Raw genomic sequence first — 20,837 nt, 5'->3', positions numbered from 1 at the left:
GATTATGTGTCTCATATTTTGATTTACTTCTAATTTTATTAAATTGTGGTTAATACACTAAGACAAATGGAAAGCTGCTGTAAAATTATTTTGCTTGTGGTCACAACCAGCAGTGTTCTTCTACATGACAACCCACTGACATCTTCCGGTTTCCTCTCCAGGGGCAGACATCTAAACATGGCTTTTACTTTGAAAAGCATAATTGGATGTAATATTAACACACTGTGTGACTTGAAAACGACACACACACACGCACACGCACACACACACACAGACACACACACGCACACACACACGCACACACGCACGCACACACGCACGCACACACGCACGCACACACGCACACACACACGCACACACACACGCACACACAAGGTATTTCCTCAGTGGTTTTAACCTCTTCCTGTCTTCCTGTCAGTTGGGCTGATCATTTGGATATATGACATGTTTTTGTTGTTTTAAAAGTTTTTTCTTCATGTATCAACTGAAAGTGTAATGTATATGACAGCTGTTGTATAAAAAGACACAAACCAGCCATATAGAAATATAAAATAACCACAAAGACACACAAAACAAAACAGGAGACCAAATGACCATAAAGAGACACAAAATTAACACAAAGAGACAAGACAGCCATAAAGATGTGCCAAACGACTAGAATGAGACAGAAAATTATTACAAGGAGACACAAAACTACCACAAATAGACAAAAAATGACAACAAATAGACACAAAATTCCCACAGAGAAACATAAATTGACCACAAAGAGACACAAAAGTATCACTAAGAGATACAAAATTGACACAAATCGACACAAAAGGACTACTAAGAGAAAAAAAAAACGCCCCAAAACGTTCAATAAATCAGCATAATGACCACAACAGAGACACAACACAAACACAAACAAAATGACCGCAAAGAGACAAACCAACCACAATGAGACACAAAACGACCACAGGCACACAACAACTACAAAGAGACACAAAAGTAAAGAGTCAGACACAACATTCTCACAAAGAAACATAAATTGACCACAAAGATACACAAAAATACCACTAAGAGAAAAAACAAAAGCAAAAAAATTATCAATAAAATGAGCAAAACCACCACATAACAACAAAGAGGTGCAACACACACCCAAACAGACAAAATGACCACAATGAGACACAAAACGACCACAAACAGACGCACAACTACAAAGAGATTCAAAAGTACCACTAAGAGATACAAAATTACCACAAATAGACACAAAAGTACCACAAAGAGAGAAAAAAGGATCAAAATGAGCAGAACAACCACGTAACAAGAAAAAGAGGCACAACACAAACACAGACAAAATGACCACAAAGAGATACAAACCAACTACAAAGCGACACAAAACGAACAGACAGACAACTACAAAGAGATTCAAAAGTACCACAAAGAGAAAAAAAAACACAAAATGATCACCAAAATGAGCAAAACGACCACATAACAAAAAGAGACAAAACACAAACAGATAAAATGACCACAAAGAGACACAAAATGTCCAAAAGAGCCATAAAACACAACACAATGACTTAAAAGAAACACAAAAAGACCATAAAGCCTTTAACAGTGTGACTGTCATGGCAGCATGAAGGCTAAAGTTCTGCCTTTGACTCATTTCAAACTGAGGTTTTAGTTTGAAATCGGTGCGTTGATGAATAAAACTTGGATGAATGTAAGTTTAAATCAGTGCTTGGTCCACATGGCAGGCTGGTAGCTGAATAATTAGCATGTTGAGGAGGATTACAGGTCAGAGAGGTCTGAAACAGTTGAGTGAGAGGAGTGCTGATGTAAACTGATCCAGCGTCAGCTCGCTGTGCTGCCGCTGTTCGTACATCAGATTAAAGCTGTGAATGAAGCTACACGTGCCGCTGCTCAGGATCAGCTGGTTACATAACTCAGCCGGACGTAACAGGATCTTGTGATCACACACGGCACTGTATATTAATTACACTTACTGCAGCACGCTTCAATGACTGAATCGTGTCTTTATTAGCAGCTCAGTTTGAGCCGGCTGCAGTTGAACTAATTTTATAAATGCTTTAATAACTGATAATGCGATGATACAATAACAGTTGCCAGCTACATAATTGTTATTTTATAGATGCACAAATCTGACACAAATAGACTCAAAGTGACAACAAAATGACCACAAAAGACACAAAATTATAACAAATAGACATAAAAAATGTACTAAAAAGACAGAAAACAACCACAAAAAGATGCAAAATGCCCACAAGAAACACAAAATGACCACAAAGAGACATAAAATGATGGCAAAGAGGTTCAGAATGGCCACAAAATGACACAAAATTGCCACAAATAGACACAAAATGATACCAAACAGAGACTAAATGATGACAAAACACAATATTACCACAAAGAGTCACAAAATGATACCAAAGAGTGACAAAATTACCACAAAGACACATAAAATGACCACAAATAGACATACAATGATACCAAAGAGATGTCAAATGACAATAAAATTAAAAACAACCAACATTTAGAGATGAAACGTGACCACGAAGAGACATGGCACTAATCTCTAAGTGGTGGTGAAGTTTAGATTTGAGTTGCTGTAAAACTAATGTAAAATAACAGAGGTTTAAAAAAAAAAAGAGCAGTAAAATAATGGAAAATAACTATCTTCAAAAAATTTCCAATTAACACATTTTCTTACCCTAAATTTTTATATATATATATATATATATATATATATATATATATATATATATATATATATATATATATATATATATATATATATAATGGAAAAAGTATAAGAAGGAATTATTTGTTAAAAAAAACAGTTAAAATATAAATTAGCTTTTTTTTGTGATTTTTGGTAGATATAATCAGTAATTTAACAAACAGTAAAAATCTGTAAAAACAACAGTGAACTGTATTTTTAAAAAAAGTAGTAAAAATTTCAAACACTGATTTTTAGATAATGTTCATTTAATGTGTTTTTTTGTTTGTTTTCATTGTTATGGCGTCTGTCTCTGTTCTTCGGTGGAGCTCTGTCTACCTGCTGGTGTTGTGCGTCTCCTCCGAGTCGCTTCCTGTCTGTGATGTCAACAGAGACGACGCCAGCACCTGACCAGCTGCTGAAACACCTGCAGACACACAGCAGGGAAAATGAACACAAAGAAGACAGCAGCAAAAGACAGAAGACTGATGAGACGAATGGTTCTTAACGGACAAAACATCTCACATGTTAGACCAGAACCGTCTAAAATACAAAAACCTGTTTTACTGCAACAGCACATTGTGAAAAATGAACATTTTAAAATAATTTATTATTACTTTTTAAAAACAATTTACTGTTATTTTACAGATTTTCTCTGTTCTGTTAATTACAGGTATGTAATAAAATCACAGACCATGCAGAAAGATCCCAGAAAAATGTAATTTTACAAATAGTAATTTGTTCTACTGCATTGTTTTACTGTATTTAATTAAGCTCCTTGGAGGGCCTGCTGCAGGCTGACAGATTAAAGGAATGTTTACATCGACCCAGAACAAACCAGAGATCAGCTCACCGTCCTGCATTTCTGTCCTCGACTCGCGGTGTGTTTACTGTCAGCGGAGGAAATCCGTCTCTGGATCTGCAGGTTGTAGAGAAACAAGACTCGCTTCTTCTCCCTCTGAACAGAAAGACAGACACACAAGCTTATATTTTACCTGCATGGTGTTCATAGTTCTGCAGAATGATGGGCTGAAAAAGAGACTGAATTTTAGTTTAGAGTTGACCAGAGAGCTTTAAGTTACAGAAAACATCCGAACCAGGGTCAGAGATTAGCACCAATCAGCAGCCGGGCTCTCATAACATGAAAGCAGCCGATAGATTTCAGACACAAGATAATGATTTACTACATGGACCACAAAGAAACACAAAACAACCACACAAAATGCATAATGACCACATAGCAAAGCAAAATGACAATAAATAGACTCAAAATGACTTTGAAGAGACACACAACGGCCACAAAGAGACACAAAATTATACTAAAGACACACAAAATGACCACAAAAGAGACACAAAATGGGTGCAAAAACTCAAAAAAAATGAACACAAAGAAACATGAAATTACCACAAACACAAAGTTTTGATGAAGATGCTCAAAACGACCACAAAGAGACACAAAACAACCACAAAACATGCATAAAGACCACACAGCAAAGAAAAACAACAAAAAATAGACACAAAATGACATTGAAGAGACACACAAAGAGACACAAAACAACCACAAAACATGCATAAAGACCACACAGCAAAGAAAAACAACAAAAAATAGACACAAAATGACATTGAAGAGACACACAAAGAGACACAAAACAACCACAAAACATGCATAAAGACCACACAGCAAAGAAAAACAACAAAAAATAGACACAAAATGACATTGAAGAGACACACAATGATACCAAAGAGACACAAAACAACCACAAAAGACGCATAAAGACCACACAGCAAAGCAAATCGACAACAGACACAAAATGACTTTGAAGAGACGCACAATGGCCCCAAAGAGACATGAAATAAACCCCATAAGATGCAAAATGACCACAAAGAGACACACAATGACACCAAGAAGACACAAAATGACCACAAAAGATGCAAAATGACCACAAAGAGACACAAAATGGCTACAACAGCTCAAAAAAGAAGCACAACGAAACACCAAACTACCAGAGCCACACAAAACTTTGATGAAGATGCTCAAAATGACCACACAGAGTCACAAAACAACCACAAAAGACGCATAAAGATCACATAGCAAACCAAAACGACAACAAATAGACATAAAATGACTTTGAAGAGACACACAACAGCGGCAAACAGCCACACAATGATACCAAAGAGACACAAAATGACCACAAAAGATGTAAAATGACCACAAAGAGACACAAAACGGCTACAAAAACTCAAAAAATGAACAGAAAGAAACACAAAATTGCCACAGTCACAAAGAGACAAATTACTACCACAAAGAGACACAAAATGACCACTTGCTTTTGTAATTTTGTCATGCGTGTTTGTTTGTGTCTCATTTTGGTCATTTTGTGTCTGCTTTGTGTCATTTTGTGTCTTGCTTTGGGGCTTGATTTTGTTGTTGTCTGTCTCGTTTGTACCGTTTTTTCGTCTCGTCTGTCATTTTCGTGTCATTTTTCTAGTTTTTGTCATTTTGTGTCCTGTTTTTCTCATTGTGTGTCTTGTTTTGTTTGTTCTGTGTCTCATTTGTGTCATTGCATCTAGTCTTTGTGATTTTGTGTCTCATTTTTGTCATTTTGTGTCTCTTTTCAGAAATGTCAACCTTCAGTTAAAATGTTGGTCAAAGACTGAGTTAAAGTGTCCTTAAACAAAAACCTATAAGTCTTTTCCTTCAGGATTCCTTAAAATATTCACTTTAGTATTTAACGTTTTCTCGTTATTTTGGTGCAATATTTAAGGAATCCTGTCAAGCATAACTTTACAGCTGTATTATCTCTTTGAGTGCAGTAAATGTCTTCAGGTTTTTCCTCAACTCAGGATGACGTTTTAAAGGAACAGTAAATCCCTCAGCTATGGAATAATTAAGCTTTAAGTGTCAGACTTAAGGAGAAAGCTTGAGGTGTTGCTGTGCAGCTGGTCGATGCTGATCAATCAGTCCCTGTTAATCAATAAGTATGTTTTCATGCTGAGCAGCTGAATGTGAATGCATGGTTCTTAATGCTCTTACATTAATCTGCTCTCAGATCAGATTTACTGCAGCTCATAGGGTTTAAACACAATGTGTGTGTGTGTGTGTGTGTGTGTGTGTGTGTGTGTGTGTGTGTGTGTGTGTTAATTAGATTGAGATGTTTGCTTCTTCATCACTTCTGAAAACGAGGTGACATCACAGCGAGTGGCGTACATTCATATCCAACAAAGACGTGTGTGTGTGTGTGTGTGTGTGTGTGTATGTGTGTGTTTGGACATTTTACTACAAAACAATGCAAGTACAACTGTTCTTACTGCAAGTACTACTATTGTGGCCTCGTCTGACCGCTGACAGTGCAGTACGGTCCATTCATGCTTCTTTAAATCTGTTTTCTTGTTTTGTTTACGCACAGTAAGAAAAATGTAAGGAATTAACAAAGGTGGGAACAAACAAATAAACAACCAAATAAATAATCAAACATGTGCACTGTACAGACTAAACTGTTAGTTTTGAATATTTGTGATTTCACATTTATGTATATGTGTATGTTTGTGTGTTTTTGTGTGTATACTGTATTTGTTTGTACCTATGGGTGTTGTGTGTACAAGCTTGTGTACCTGTGAGTGGTGCTGTGTGTGTATATATTTGTGTACCTGTCAGTGTAGTTGTGTATACATCTGTAGGAGTTTGTGTACCTGTGAGTGTTATTGTGTGTATAAGTTTGTGAACCCATGTGTGTTGTTGTGTATATATTTGTGTACCTGTGAGTGTTGTGTGTACAGATTTGTGTACCTGTGAGTGTTGTATATACATGTTTGTGCACCTGTGGGTGTTGCGTGTATATATTTGTGTACCTGTGTGTGTTGTTGTGTATATATTTGTGTACCTGTGTGTGTTGTTGTTTATATATTTGTTTACTTGTGGGTGTTGCTGTGTGTATAAGTTTGTGTACCTGTGGGTATAGTGTGTATAGGTTTGTGTACCTGTGAGTGGTGTTGTGTGTGTATATATTTGTGTACCTGTGGGTGTTGTGTGTACAGGTTTGTGTACCTTTGGGTGGTAGAAGGCAGCGATGACGCGTCGCAAGCGGTTGCTGTAAACCTGAAGGCAGCTGAACAACAGCAGCAGCGCAACACAACACGCACAGCTGATGTACACATCGGAGGAGACGGCTGAGGGGGGAGACACACACACTGAGGGGGGGAGAGAAGGGGAGGAGCTTATATTTAATGAGTTTGAACTGAACTTAGATTTAACAGAGGGGAGAAAGTGTCGCCAACTGCTGGTTCACCTTCACACAAATAACACAACAAGACACAAAAGTATGAGGACAGTCACCAGTTCAACACGTGGCAGAATGTGTTCTTCATCATCATCATCATCACAACAACAACAACAAACAAAATAGAATGTCTTTAATATTTGTATGAGCTTGCTTGTGTTGGTGTGTGTATTTACTTTGTTTGTGTTATGCTGTTGTATGTATGTGTCTTTACATGTTTGTGTGGTGTGTATTTGTTTGTGTGGTTTTGTGTATTTATGTAAGTGTTGTGTCTGTGCTATATTTGTGCTGTATTGTGTACGTATGTGTATATATGTGTGTGTTGTTGTACACGTGTGCTTTTTCCTGTTTATTTGTATATTTACATGTTTATATAGTTGTTGTTTGTGTGCTTATTTATATTTTTGGGCCATGTGTGTTTGTGTTGTTGCATGTGTGTGTGTTTATATTCAACATTTATGAATATAAGTTAGGTTACATTCTGTAATTAATTATAATGTAGATCTTAGTTTTAATATGTATTGCAGTCAGGTAAAGTAGTATTTTATAGAACTTTTTTATAGAATTTTAATCCCTAATTCTCTTGAAATCACACCATAAACTACACTGTAAAGTCTTAACTGTAATATTTAAACTTGTCAGGTTAGTTTTTTTTAATGCCAATCATTTTACATGCACTTTAGATGCAACAGCTGTCTCGCGTGTGCTGGATAAAAACTTTTTTTTATAAAATTATACTTTTAGAAAATGATGAAAACCAAAAAAATTAATGACTTGACTATTTCATCTTGTACTGCATGCTTAGGAAAATTATTTAACTAATTTAACATTTGTTTTTCTGCACTATGCAACTTTGTATTGGAAAGATGCTACACATATATAAAAATAATAATAATAGTTGTTGATAATGTTGATGATGATGTTGTTGTTATTGTTGTTGTTGTTTATACTGTTGTGGTCTATGTTGCTGTTATTGGCTATGTTGTTGTTTATGATGTTATTTATATTGTGGTTTATATTGTTTGTTTTTGTGTTTTTGCTGTTGTTTATGTCATTTGTGTTTCTGTTGTTGTTTCTGGCATTGTTATGCATCGTATGTGTTAAAAAAATAATTATCAGTAATATCATTAATAACATAATTTCAAGGTGTGACTCATTTTCAGATATGAATAAAAATTAAAAAGGTTATTCTGATTGTGGAGGTACAGATTTAGAATTAATAAGGCACAGTTAATATCCGTCTAGTGTAATTAATTTCAACTACTATGAATAAAATGCAAATAAAATCACTGCAATGACAAACACAAGCCATCTAAATGTAACACTACAAGCAAAAGACACATGTTCAGCCTAAAACGTCTGATTGTTTTCAGACTAATGGATCAATAAAACGTGATATTGATCCATATTACGGCTGCACATTGATGTGAACATTTGCATTCATTATACCAGGGTACAGGTGAATCCAGTGTGACTCACCGCTGTTGTCGCTGGTGACGTCGAGGCTGGACGAGCTGTTGAAGGCTGAAACCATCGTCCTCAGGAGGCGTCCCATGATGGTGTCTCCGTCCACTCTGAAGTCCACCTGGTGGCTACCTGCATGAACAGAACATGATGATACCCTGAATTCACATAGAATATTAGTATGTAATACACAGTAATATTTATTAGCAATTTAGAAATATTAGCATGCTAACACAATAATAAAAGCAGTTGAGAGAAAAAGTGAAAACTAGGCCTCATCTTCATATTTATCCATATTTATTTTTAAAATTAAATAACAACAATTTCACATCTTGTAGACCACATTTGACATTTACATATTTGATTGAATTGCACCACAATCACTGCTCAAAGTCATAGATACTGTCACAATTTTCAAAGTTTTTACAGCAGGAAGATGTTAAATAAACGAAACAAATGAACTACACTACAGGCCAAACATTTGGAAGCAACTTCAAGTTTCACAATGCCTTTCTCAAAAACCAGTAGGAATTCTAGGGATTTTGGGATGTATTTACTGCAGGATCAGACTTTGCTTTCATTGATATGAACCATTTTCTTCAATTTACCTTTAGGTATACATTGAAGTTACCAGACAATTGCTGAATAAATGTTAACAAAAGAAAAGAAGGGGTTAGTTTTAGGGCTGAGAAGATTTGCAAGAGCCACAACTTCAGTGCAAAAGTAAAAAAAACAACAAAAAAATCACAGTTTGCATTATTCTCTTAAGCTCTGGCTTTGAGAGTTTACATACAAAAATCCCAACAAATCTCAGGCTTGTCATTTTGCATTCCATTTTTGTTGTTTTGCATCTTGTTTTGGTCATTATCTGTCAATTTTTTGGTTATTTTGTGTTTGTTTTGTGTCATTTTGTCAACATTTTTCCAATTTTCCACAGATGTTATCGAAACTGGAAACAAAAAAGTGACTCTAGGAGCCTAAATGCATTTAAGTTGTTGTTTGAACAATTAAAATGTAATAATTTAAGTATAATAATTTGAGTAAAACATATAGATTGCGTGGTGTGGGTGTGTGTGTGTGTGCGTGCGTGTTTACTGGTCAGGTTGAACTGGGAGATGGTGTGTCTGCTGACGATGTCCAGAACGTGGAACAGAGAGAAGTCGACGGCCAGCAGGATGACGGACAGCAGAGAGACGAACATCACCTGGAACAAACCTGACGTCTGACAACACACAGAACCTCACATTTACTTCACACACAACTCCAACCTGAGGCGTCATGAGGTCCAGGTATTGATGATAAAAGGTCATTCCACCTTAAATCATCACATTTTATCAACAATGTCTGATTTGTCTGAAATTAGTAAAGCCTAAAATGTGGATAAAAGGTGTGAGATTTTAGCTTGATATGTTAAATTCGGCCTACTTTCAGCAGGTTTTTATTTGCAAGTTGAAATTTGAGGCTGTTTGAACAACAAAATCTCAGGAATTTTTGAGAGAAAGTTATTTTGCATCACGTGATTGATTCAGAATTTCCAATATTGGACAAGTCGATCAAATAATAATTGATCAAATATATGTAAGTCATTATGAACAGTCCTGTCTTTAACCTATTAACAAAAAGTCAACTAGTGATATACTCCGAATCAAATGTGTCACAATATTCCAAAACAAAACACATAGAACAGTTTTTATGATGAGATATTTGATCACAAAAGTTGTTGAAGTTGTATAACGGACTGAGCAGAGGTGACAAGTTGTACCACAAAAACACATGTTCTACCGTTTAAAAGGGTTCTCCAAATATAACTAAGAAAATACATGTTTTATTAGGGATATATTTCTCATTTTCAGACCCCACACTGCAGGCTACAGAAACAGACGAAACTGTTGCATATGATGCTAACTAAATTTATAAACTTATTGAAGAGAGTCTTGAAACTCTTCAGCAGTTCCTTTAAATATACATGTTCTCACAATTTAGCTTTCTTTCACACTGGAACATTTTTTGTGGTCATTTTAGACTAGACACTCTTCAGTGGAAGATTGTTTTCTATGTCATAAAGCGGATAAAGTCATAAACTCATAAACATCTCAATCACGGCCAAATCTGTAGCTGCAGTGTTGTTGAACGCACCACTTGTTGCAGCTCTTCGGCGTGAATTTTTAGACTCCAGGGGTAGATGAACTCTTTTTTCTCAGATTTTTTCAGAGGCAGCAAGAAGCGTTTCCCCTGAACACAGAACAGAAGATCAGACTGTGAGCATGTGGTGGTGATGGCGAGGAAGAGGATGAAGAGGATCGTACCGCTCTCCTCCTGCGGGCGTCGATCTGCCTGAAGTAGGTGGTGATGTAGGTGTTGTCGAAATTAATGTCCCTCATGTAAGACCTCAGGTAACCGATCGCCCTGAAGAGGAGGAGGAGAATACGTTAACATCGACAACTTTACCCACAATGTACAACGTTCTTGTAAAGTTATATATCAGCAAAAGTGGAACATTCTTCCTATAACGCTCTGAGAACTAAAACCAACACTCAAAAAATGTATCCCACAATGATAAATGAGAACAAAGGAGGAATATTGTCAGTGTAGATTCAGCTTTGACAACAACAGGGCATTACTGTATAACAATATTATCATCAGACATTTAGAACATCTCCAAGAAAACAACACTTTCCACTGAAAATGTAAACAGAACGTTGCAGAACTTTCTTGGAGCACGCTGGTGGAATAAAAAAAAATCTAGTGGGGGAACTCTTACTAAGATAACATGGTGATGAAGGTGTGAATCTTACTGGGTGGTGATGGTGATGAAGGTATGAATCTTACTGGGAGAACATGGTGATGAAGGTGTGAATCTTACTGGGTGGTGATGGTGATGAAGGTATGAATCTTACTGGGAGAACATGGTGATGAAGGTGTGAATCTTACTGGAAGAACATGGTGATGAAGGTGTGAATCTTACTGAGAGAACATGGTGATGAAGGTGTGAATCTTACTGGGTGAACATGGTGATGAAGGTGTGAATCTTACTGGAAGAACATGGTGATGAAGGTGTGAATCTTACTGGGTGAACATGGTGATGAAGGTGTGAATCTTACTGGGTGGTGATGGTGATGAAGGTATGAATCTTACTGGGAGAACATGGTGATGAAGGTGTGAATCTTACTGGAAGAACATGGTGATGAAGGTGTGAATCTTACTGAGAGAACATGGTGATGAAGGTGTGAATCTTACTGGGAAAACATGGTGATGAAGGTGTGAATCTTACTGGAAGAACATGGTGATGAAGGTGTGAATCTTACTGGGTGAACATGGTGATGAAGGTGTGAATCTTACTGGAAGAACATGGTGATGAAGGTGTGAATCTTACTGGGTAAACATGTGATGAAGGTGTGAATCTTACTGGGTAAACATGGTGATGAAGGTGAAGGAGAGCAGCAGCTGCAGAACGTTGAACACTTGTTCCATCGCTGCCGTCAGGTCGTTGAAGGATCTTTTTACAGCCTGAGTGAAGTTATCCGCTGGCAGAGCTCCGTCCAGCACTCCCTGCTCCTCATGCTCCTGTAGGACATCACACAGAGGATTGATTAAACTCAACGTTTAGTTCTGAAGGAGGTGTTAGAAGACAGGTGGTTTAGTTCTGACCTGCACGGAGAGCTCAGCGATGAACTCTCTGGACAGCTGCTCGACTGAAGAGTTCAGCTGATCAAACAGCTGACCAAAGTTCCCCTCCACAGGAATGTGCTCTCTGCACCATGGAGTCATAACTGAAGAACAAGAAGAAGAAGAAGAAGAAGATTGCTGCTTTAGAAGTTATTACTCCGCCGCGTTTCTTGGTGGAGTTATGTGACAATCGGCATACGTTTGTCTTTCTGTGAACCTGTCTGTCTGTTAGCAACATTACTCAAAAACAGAATAACAGATTTGGATGAATAACAGATTTGGATGAAATTTTCAGGGAAGGTCAGAAATGAAACAAGGACCCAGTTATTACTTTTTGGCAGTGATGTGGCTTGTAGTTTGGATCCACGGATTTGTTAAAGATTTCTGTATCATTGCGAGATCGCGGCATGGTGTCACTGTAACCATGACAACAACTGAATGCTACGTCAGCTGCCTGCTGATGATCACATGATTGCAATCCTACTACAAATCCACTTATTGGGACTTATCTGTCAGAAATCATACAACTGAACAGCCTTGGTGGAGTACTTCCTCCTCTGAGCGCTTTTCTTGTTTTTAGTGTGAATGTCAGACTTCAAAGCCCCATTCAATACCGATGATTTGATTTCATTGCAACATAATCAACATATTGAACATAATGAAACTACAGAATATGTTGAACACAGTGAACATACTGAAAACATTCAACATTTAACATATTTAACATACTGAAAATATGACTCTGCACAACCTCTCACCTCTCATGACGTCACACAGGAAGTGGAACTTCATGGGGATACAGAGGATGTGGTTGATGACGGGGACAGGTATCGCCTCCAAACAAGCCTCCCACCTGCTGCTGAACCAATCAGCACAGCGCTGGATGCCCTGGTTCACCACACCTGGACGCCACACACAAGTATTTAGCCAGAATTATTCAGCACAGAAAAACAACAAAGCAAAGAGGAGAACAGTGAAAAGGGCCAAGTGTTGAAATGTAACAGAGATGAAGTGAGGTTTTAACAAGAATAGTTTCTTGCAAAAACAGAATTAAATGATAAAAATAATGTTGTCGCAACATTTCTATTTGTTGTAATTATGAGTTTTTCCAACAACAACACAGTTTTGTGTTATATTTTGGTCATTTTGTAACTTTTTGTGATCGGTTATGCAATTTGTTGAGATTGTTTTGCGTCACTTTGGTTGAAACTTTATGAGGTCATTTTGAATCACATTTTTGTTGCTTTGCAGCTTTTTGTGTTAATTTTGACTCACATTTTGGCCAGTTTACTTCTTTTTGTGATTATTTTGCAACTGTTGCAGTTGTTTTTGGTCATATTTTGAAGACTGAGAAGGCCAAACATTCCTGACATTACAAAATGTTCTTTGGAACATTTTCATAGCATAATGAAATAACATGGGTGATCCAATCTGATTTAATTGGTGGTGTCCCTGCAGCTAAAGTGCTGCTGTCATTAAAGCAAAAGAAAGCAAACAAACACTGAGAAATTCTGACATTCTGGGATATTTTTCACAGATTGTTGAGCTGATATCATAATTTGGCCTGAAGCATTTTGTATTAAATTCAAAAGAAACGCAAAACAGAAGAAACATTTGGACCCCACTTCTGTTTACTGTATTCATGGAGGTATTTTTGCTTTTGCTTCCTTAAAGTTGTGCACGGCTCTGTATTTATTTCTTTTAAATGTAATAAATCTTGAGGTGTGACTCACGGTCGCACTGCAAGACAGTCTTGGCGGCGAACTGGTCCTGTGTGCTGTTGGCCCTGCCGCTTGGTTCGAATCGATCGTACCCGTATTGAAGGACGATTTCGTCTCTGATGGACTGAAACTTCTCGTTGACACTCAGAGTCTCCGATTCAAATTCATCTTTATCATCCTGGAAAAGAAACGGATCAGTGCTGGATCTGCATTGCGTTGTTTTGTTTAGTATTTCCAGAGATTTGACTGATAAATTTAGCATGCATTAGCAGCAAGCATGCTGATAATTATTAGATGGACTCCCAACTAGAACCTTTCTACCCCAAAATGTTCTATGAAAGTTCTGCGGAGTTCTTCTAATATTTTCAACTGGAACTTTTCTTTCAGTTCCCAGAATGTTCTTCTTACATGTAACACAACTAAAGATACTCTAAAAATGTTTGATCATAACATTGTTACACCGTTATGCTCCAACAACATCCACAAAAACATCTTCAGAACACTACAGGCACAATGTTCGATCTTTAAGATATCACATTGCATGAACATCTTACAAAGAACGTTCTGCCATCTAAGATCTCGATAACATCTTGAAAATGTTTTCCAAATGTTGCATTTAAACATCCTTTCTTTGCTGTCACTGGGGAAGTGTTTTATAAAAGAATGATCTAGAATGCGTTCCCTCAACAAGAAGGCAAAATGTTCCACCTTTAATGTACTACATTCTGCTTAGAAAACATTCTGTGATCTTATAATGTTGTTCAGTTGTTATTATGGAACATTGTGAGAATGTTGTATAGAATAATGTTCTATAATGCACCACCGCAACAACATCCCCAGAATGTTCTCAGGATGTTGCAGGAAGAATGTTCCATCTTTGTGAATCTGTCACATTACCAGGACATTGTCATTAGAATCATCTGAGGCATTGAAATATCTGTAAAACATTTTCTGAATGTTGATTTCAGAACGTTCCTCCTTTGTTATCGTGGAACATCATCTGCGTTTTTGACAACGTCCTCCAAACATCTTCTGAATGTTACAGCTAAAAGTCTAAAAGTTGTTCTTTGAATATTAGAACTTGTGGGTAATGTTAGCCAACGTTGTAGGAACGTTCCCTGCCAGCTGGGTTATGATATTCATTGTCCCCTGAAGATAAACCCTACTGACTTCAGTGATCATCACAGTTAATGCAGCATCACCAGCAGATCAAAATCTTCTCTTATCCAGACTTTAAAATGTCCAAGTGGTGGTTCAGACCTTTGTTCTCCCCTCAGGAGGAACTTTAATAACTTTGGTCATGATCTACAAAATGCATTCCGACCAAAGGAATTACGGCAAACTCCGCTCTGTAACACTGTGTTGTCTAATCTGAAGAAATGGTTCAGAACTGGTTCTATAGCTGCACAGAGAACAAACACAAACTGTTGCTCCTCTCACCATGAGCTGCTGAGTGACGAGTATGAACGGTTTGATGGCTTCTCTCCACAGCAACCTGCCGTGATGAAGCTGCAGATCTAAGTTACAGCTCAGAGTCAAGGCGGCCGACTCTGCGTTATGCTGGATGTTTGAAATTGGTCCTGCAACAGCATCACAAACACCACATACAATATTTTACATCATTTTGTGGTTGTTTTACGTCATGTTTTGGTTATTTTGTATCTTTCTGTAGCATTTTACATCTTTTTATGGTGCATGTGCAACCTTTTGTGGTTGTTTTTTAACTTTCTGTTGTCGTTTGGCATTACATTTTGGCCATTTGCCACTTCTTATTGCCTTTTATACCTCTTTGAATGTGTTTTGCAACTTTTTGTCAATATGCAATACATGATGGATTTTTACATTTTGTTGTAGTTCTTCTACTATTTGTTGTCATTTTGCATGACATTTGGGTCTTTTTGCTACTTTTCATAGTTGTTTTGCAACTTTTGTTACATCTCTGTGTGGTTGTTTTGAAATTTAGAGTAGTTTTGCATTGCATGTTGGTTGTTTTACATCTTTTTGTGTTTGTTCTTCAGCAATTTTCAGTCGCTTCTGTAATTTTGTAGCTGCTTTGCAACTTTTTGTGTGCAACAATTTATTATCCTTTTTTAAATCACATTTTGGGATTTTGGACACCTTTTACATCTTTTTGTAGTTGTTTTTCAACTTTTTGTTGTTTTGCATTATTGTTGGTTGTTATATGTCAATTAGTGGTTATTTTGCATCACATTTTGGTCACTTTGTAAATTGATGTGGTTGCTTTGCACCTTTGCACCATATTTTGGTCACTTTGTAGCTTTGTAGTGTTTTTGATATTTTGTGGTTGTTTTACAACATTTTCTAGTCATTTTGCATCATATTTATTTGCTTTTTTAAAAAAGAAAAACTTCTGACCATTTGATGAACAAAAATGTCTGCAATGGTCCCCTGATTAAATGGCATGACTAAATGAAACCACAAGTAACAAAACTAGTTGAAGGGAAGTAAATTTCTATTTTTATTCAAAATTCTTTGCTAAACATTCTTAGCATTTTCACTCACATCAAAGCCTCTTTGGAGGCTGCCAGAAATCCCTATGCAGGACAAAGACTACATTTATTCAGCATTCAAGTAGTAAAATGAATTCACAGTTCATGTCCATACATATATGTCAGAAAGAGTTGAAGGATTAATTGTAATAGCATCCAATGATTGTGTCTAAAAGCACATTTATCAGTCTATACAGGAAAAATACTGAGTTGCATTTATTTACCTCTAAAGGCTTGTTAATATGCATCCTGTAGATAAATGCATGTTGTAAATTATTTGTTTGGATAATGGATGTTTCATGGAGTTTGTTGATTTTAAGCAGAAAGCAGTGATGCTCGGCTTCAACCTCAGCAGCACAGTGACACCTGCTGGTTTGAAAATGTAACTAGTGCAAAACATCACTGATTTTAACCCTCTGAACTCTCAGCGGTTTATGGGTGATCTAGCAAATGTTTTCCTCACTGTTGGCTCATTTTTTTTTTTACTGCATTATAAAGTCCTGCACTTCTATGGAAATAGCACAACGATTAAATCATTTTTTCTTTTGTCATGAATCGTCATAGTATGTCTTTGGGGTTTGGGACTTTGGGCACAAAAGCACACGTTAGAGTTGTTGCTATTTAGAGACCAAACAAAGCCACCAATTAATTGGAGTAATTGATGCTGTAATTGATCGTCAGGTGTGTGTGTGTGTGTGTTTTCACCTGTGTACAGCACAGACAGGATCAGTAGCATCAGGTAGGTCCGGCCGCGAGAGCCGAGCATGCTGGGAAACATGAGGAGAATCGAACACCTGAAGTATGAAGACAACGCTCCACCAGCGGCACACACAGCTGGAACATACACACACACACACACACACACACACACACACACACACACACACACACACACACACACACACACACACACACACACACACACACACACACACACACACACAAAAACACAAGTTAGTGGGTTTGTCACATGTCCTTAACGTGTTACAGAGAACATACGTGTGTGTAACGTCTCCTCACCGACAAACACACATCCTACTGTCAGCTTCAGGTCAGAGGTCAGCGGCAGGTTGTGGGCGACACACAGAACCAGAACTGAGGACAGGAGACATTTATCAATATCCAATTATTCATCTTTTCTCATCGGATCCTTCATCAACATTAGGGACACATTTCTGCTGAACTTAACTGGACTTATTAACTAGGAAAGTGTTTGTGTTGATGTAGTTTAATTTAATCTTTAAGTATGGAAATTAAAGCAAAATATAAATGTAACCAAAAAAAGCTGTAATTGAATATGATTTCATTTTAAAATAATTATTTATAATAAATAAATATGAGTCACATACTCTTAAAATAAGGCATTAAATATTTTTACAGCCTAAAAAACTATAAATCTATTATAACAAAAATAACAGAATGATTAAATTGAAAAACAGCTATTAAAAATAAAATAAATTTTTTTACTAAAATGAAATATTTTAGAAAAATAAAAAGCTGATAAAAACATGCTTATTAGGTTATATTACAGCATATTTATCAAGCTTCCATTAAAATAGGGTATTTATATTTTAGAATAATACAAATGAAAAGAAATATTTAAATAAAATAAAAAAATAAATGAAATATATACTATTTTATTCGAAACTTATCATATAATAAACATCCAAATTAATGAGAAATAAATACTCATAACATTCAATTTAATTTATAAAAGGGCTGTAATTTGATAATATTTTAATTAAATATGATAATAATTGCTTAAAATAAGAATACATCACAAAAAATGTACATGTCATATTTAGAAAATAAATCATATTTGCTGTTGTTGTAATATGTATGTATGTTTCAATATAAAGTAGGACTGAGGAAATATTGTTAAAAATAATCAAAAGTCAAATTTAAATGAAATTTTAAATGGAAATTTAAAAGGAAAATCATTTTTCATATGAAAGTGAATAATATATTAAATAATGCAGGACAAAAAATTTAGTAGCTTATTTTAAAATTATTTTTATTTTTATATGTAATTAGTATTTATTATTTGCTTTGTACAATCATTTATAGAACTGAAATACAACATTTATGGAATTATAATAATAAAATTAATGAATAAATGTTATCCAAAAATAAAGTTAAAATGCAAAAAAAACCTTCAAAACTTTAAAATATTACATATCACAAATAAATGTGTTTTAATGGTAAATGTTACTGGTGCAAATAAGTCAACAGGCTCATTTTTACCTGAATCAGTCACCATGGTAACCAAACTGGGCAGAAAGGCCCTGCAGCTCTCTTTGAGACCCGTTGTTACACTTTATTATATAAAAATATGCATATTTTCAGGCAGGTTCTGCAGCAGTTTTCAAAGCGGATTTGTGGAAGTTTATATTCCTTCTTGAACGTTTTCTATTATTCTCTGATGTCCTCTAAAGTTGATTTGTGAGCTGATGTTACCTGAACCGCTCAGAGCTCCAAACAAAGCTCTGAGGACCAGGTGAGTCACCGGAAACTCCTCTGATTGGCTGAAGAGGAATCGGTGGACGACTGGAGGCAGGCAGGTCAGAAGGAACCTCTGCACAGCTGGAAGAAGCACACACAGCTGGATCAGCTCTGAGAACAGCTGTTGGTCACAGATGCATGCAGGGTCCTAAAAACTGCTGAAAGTCAGCTTGTTGTTCAGTAAACTTACTGCTGTGAGGAGCTGAAGGTGTCTGCTGCTCAGTGTGAACCATCATCAGTTAGAAGTCTCCTTTAACCTCAGATGTACATGTTATTCTTAAAATGAAGAGCTGCACTTAGAAACCTGCTGCTGTTTGACAGTTGGAGCTTCTGGAAGCTTCAGTTGGTGACATCACGTTTCCATGGTTTCCAGCTAACTGATTTATGTCAATGTTTTTTGAGGGGTTTCTTTTACAGTCCCAAAATGTAAATTCGTACCTTTTTCTGATTTTACTAGATATTTGTTATTTCACAAAAACAGTGAAAATCTGTAAAATAACAAAACTGCAATTTAAAGCTGCTTTCTTTATACAGTATATTTTAAAATCATCTTCACTTGTTGTCTGAATGTTGTTCTGAATGGAAGCAGGCCTGTATGGAGTTCCACAAAGCACCACATAGTTTATTGTTTTGTTTTATGCACACAACATAGAAAACGCATCCTGTTTTGGGACTTTGTGGACTGAACCGGTCATAAACATTCTGTGGCTCAGGAGCCCAGACTGGAAACAAAATCGTGTCTTGGAAATACGAGTGAATTTCCTGAGTTCGTAAAGAGTTCCTGTGGTGGAAAAGGAGGAATCGGAGAGGAGGGGGATTCAAAAAAACAAAAGCTCTCCAAGAATGTGGAAACCTGATCTGAACGTCGGAGCGATTCTGCGGCTTCGGGCTGCAGGTCTGAACATGAAGACGACCAGAGTGAAGTTTAGATTGATGCTCTGATGACAGAATCTCTGCGAGCTGGAAGACAAACACACCAACTGTCCCAAATATGACAAACACGTCCTGTTTCCAGGAGCTTTATAATCCAGCCTAAACCTGCTCTCCAGACGCTTCAGCTCAAAGCAGTTTAATAAAAAGTAATCAGTGGAGTGCAGAAAGAAAAGAGATTGAAGTCACATTATATAGTCTGTTTTTAATGCCTTATTCAAAGCAACTGTGTGGTAGACTTTTAACAGTCCAGAGGATTGCCACTGATTTTAAACAAAATCCTTAGATACCAAGAAATCCCTAAATAATAGATATATTTGATATTAAAGTGCCAGTTCTTTGTTTTGATTTGAGTAAATTTGCATAAATGTATAAAGAACTATCTTCAGATCATCAGGGCTTCAGGTTGGACAGATGCAAATTAATAAACACAAGGTAAATTTAAAAAGCAACTCAACTCAGACCTAATTAAATGCATAGTTGTGTGAGCAAAAAAGAAATTTAAATCTAATTTACTGATTATTTATTATATTTATTTATGTCATTTAATAATGATGGTATTTTCACCAGCTTAAAATTATGTTTAATTTAAAACCAAATTTTGGCATTAATTGATTTCAAACTAAATTCAAGTTCAAGTAACTAATGAAACTGGCATGAGTTCTAAATTTCAGGTTCCCTTCTCCCCTACGTTTGATTGTAGAACATTTCCTTAAACCAGATTCTATAAAAAATAAATAAAAAATTCTGCCCCCCATATTGAAAACTTCAAGCCATAACTCAATCCGCTGTGAACAACCGTCATGTAAAAAGAATTCTGAGACTTCTTGGCTGGACTGCAGGCAGTGTTTACACAGAGCAGAGAGTATCCAGCTCGAATGTATTTATTCAAAAAAGATTCAGAGAAATATTATATATTAATATTTTCGGTGGGAAGTTTCTTTACATTCCCAGAATGTTCTTCTTGCGGGATAACTAAAGACGTTCTAAAAATGTTTGGTGATAACATTGCTGGACTAACGTTCTCCAAACTGAATGTTACACTGAA

At 36.3% G+C, this 20,837-nt stretch overlaps 1 protein-coding gene across 4 annotated transcripts; it reads right to left on the bottom strand.

Moving 5' to 3' along the window:
- Positions 1 to 2,830: 2,830 nt before the first annotated feature.
- On the bottom strand, positions 2,831 to 20,481 carry dcst1 (DC-STAMP domain containing 1). Of its 4 annotated transcripts, none has more exons than XM_023270512.3 (16): positions 19,050 to 20,481; positions 18,815 to 18,940; positions 17,378 to 17,452; positions 17,063 to 17,191; positions 15,288 to 15,427; positions 13,860 to 14,025; positions 12,885 to 13,028; positions 12,109 to 12,230; positions 11,867 to 12,024; positions 10,767 to 10,866; positions 10,597 to 10,692; positions 9,556 to 9,682; positions 8,476 to 8,592; positions 6,765 to 6,886; positions 3,573 to 3,677; positions 2,831 to 3,146 (listed from the first exon to the last, which is right to left on the bottom strand). In XM_023270512.3, exons 1-16 carry the CDS (start codon positions 19,093 to 19,095, stop codon positions 3,105 to 3,107), a joined length of 1,815 nt encoding a protein of 604 aa, XP_023126280.2. In that variant the 5' UTR covers positions 19,096 to 20,481; the 3' UTR covers positions 2,831 to 3,104. The 4 variants fall into 4 exon arrangements, with proteins under 4 accessions (XP_023126280.2, XP_023126281.2, XP_054869297.1 ...); XM_055013322.1 differs by having other exon boundaries at positions 2,833 to 3,146; positions 3,558 to 3,677; positions 6,765 to 6,907; positions 19,050 to 19,237; XM_023270511.3 differs by having other exon boundaries at positions 2,834 to 3,146; positions 6,765 to 6,907; positions 19,050 to 19,238.
- Positions 20,482 to 20,837: the final 356 nt, after the last annotated feature.

The sequence above is a fragment of the Amphiprion ocellaris genome, chromosome 9, assembly GCF_022539595.1.
Source record: "Amphiprion ocellaris isolate individual 3 ecotype Okinawa chromosome 9, ASM2253959v1, whole genome shotgun sequence".
NCBI lineage: Eukaryota > Metazoa > Chordata > Actinopteri > Pomacentridae > Amphiprion > Amphiprion ocellaris.
Note: the sequence above shows the minus strand (reverse complement) of the source record. Positions and strands in the feature narration are given on the sequence as shown.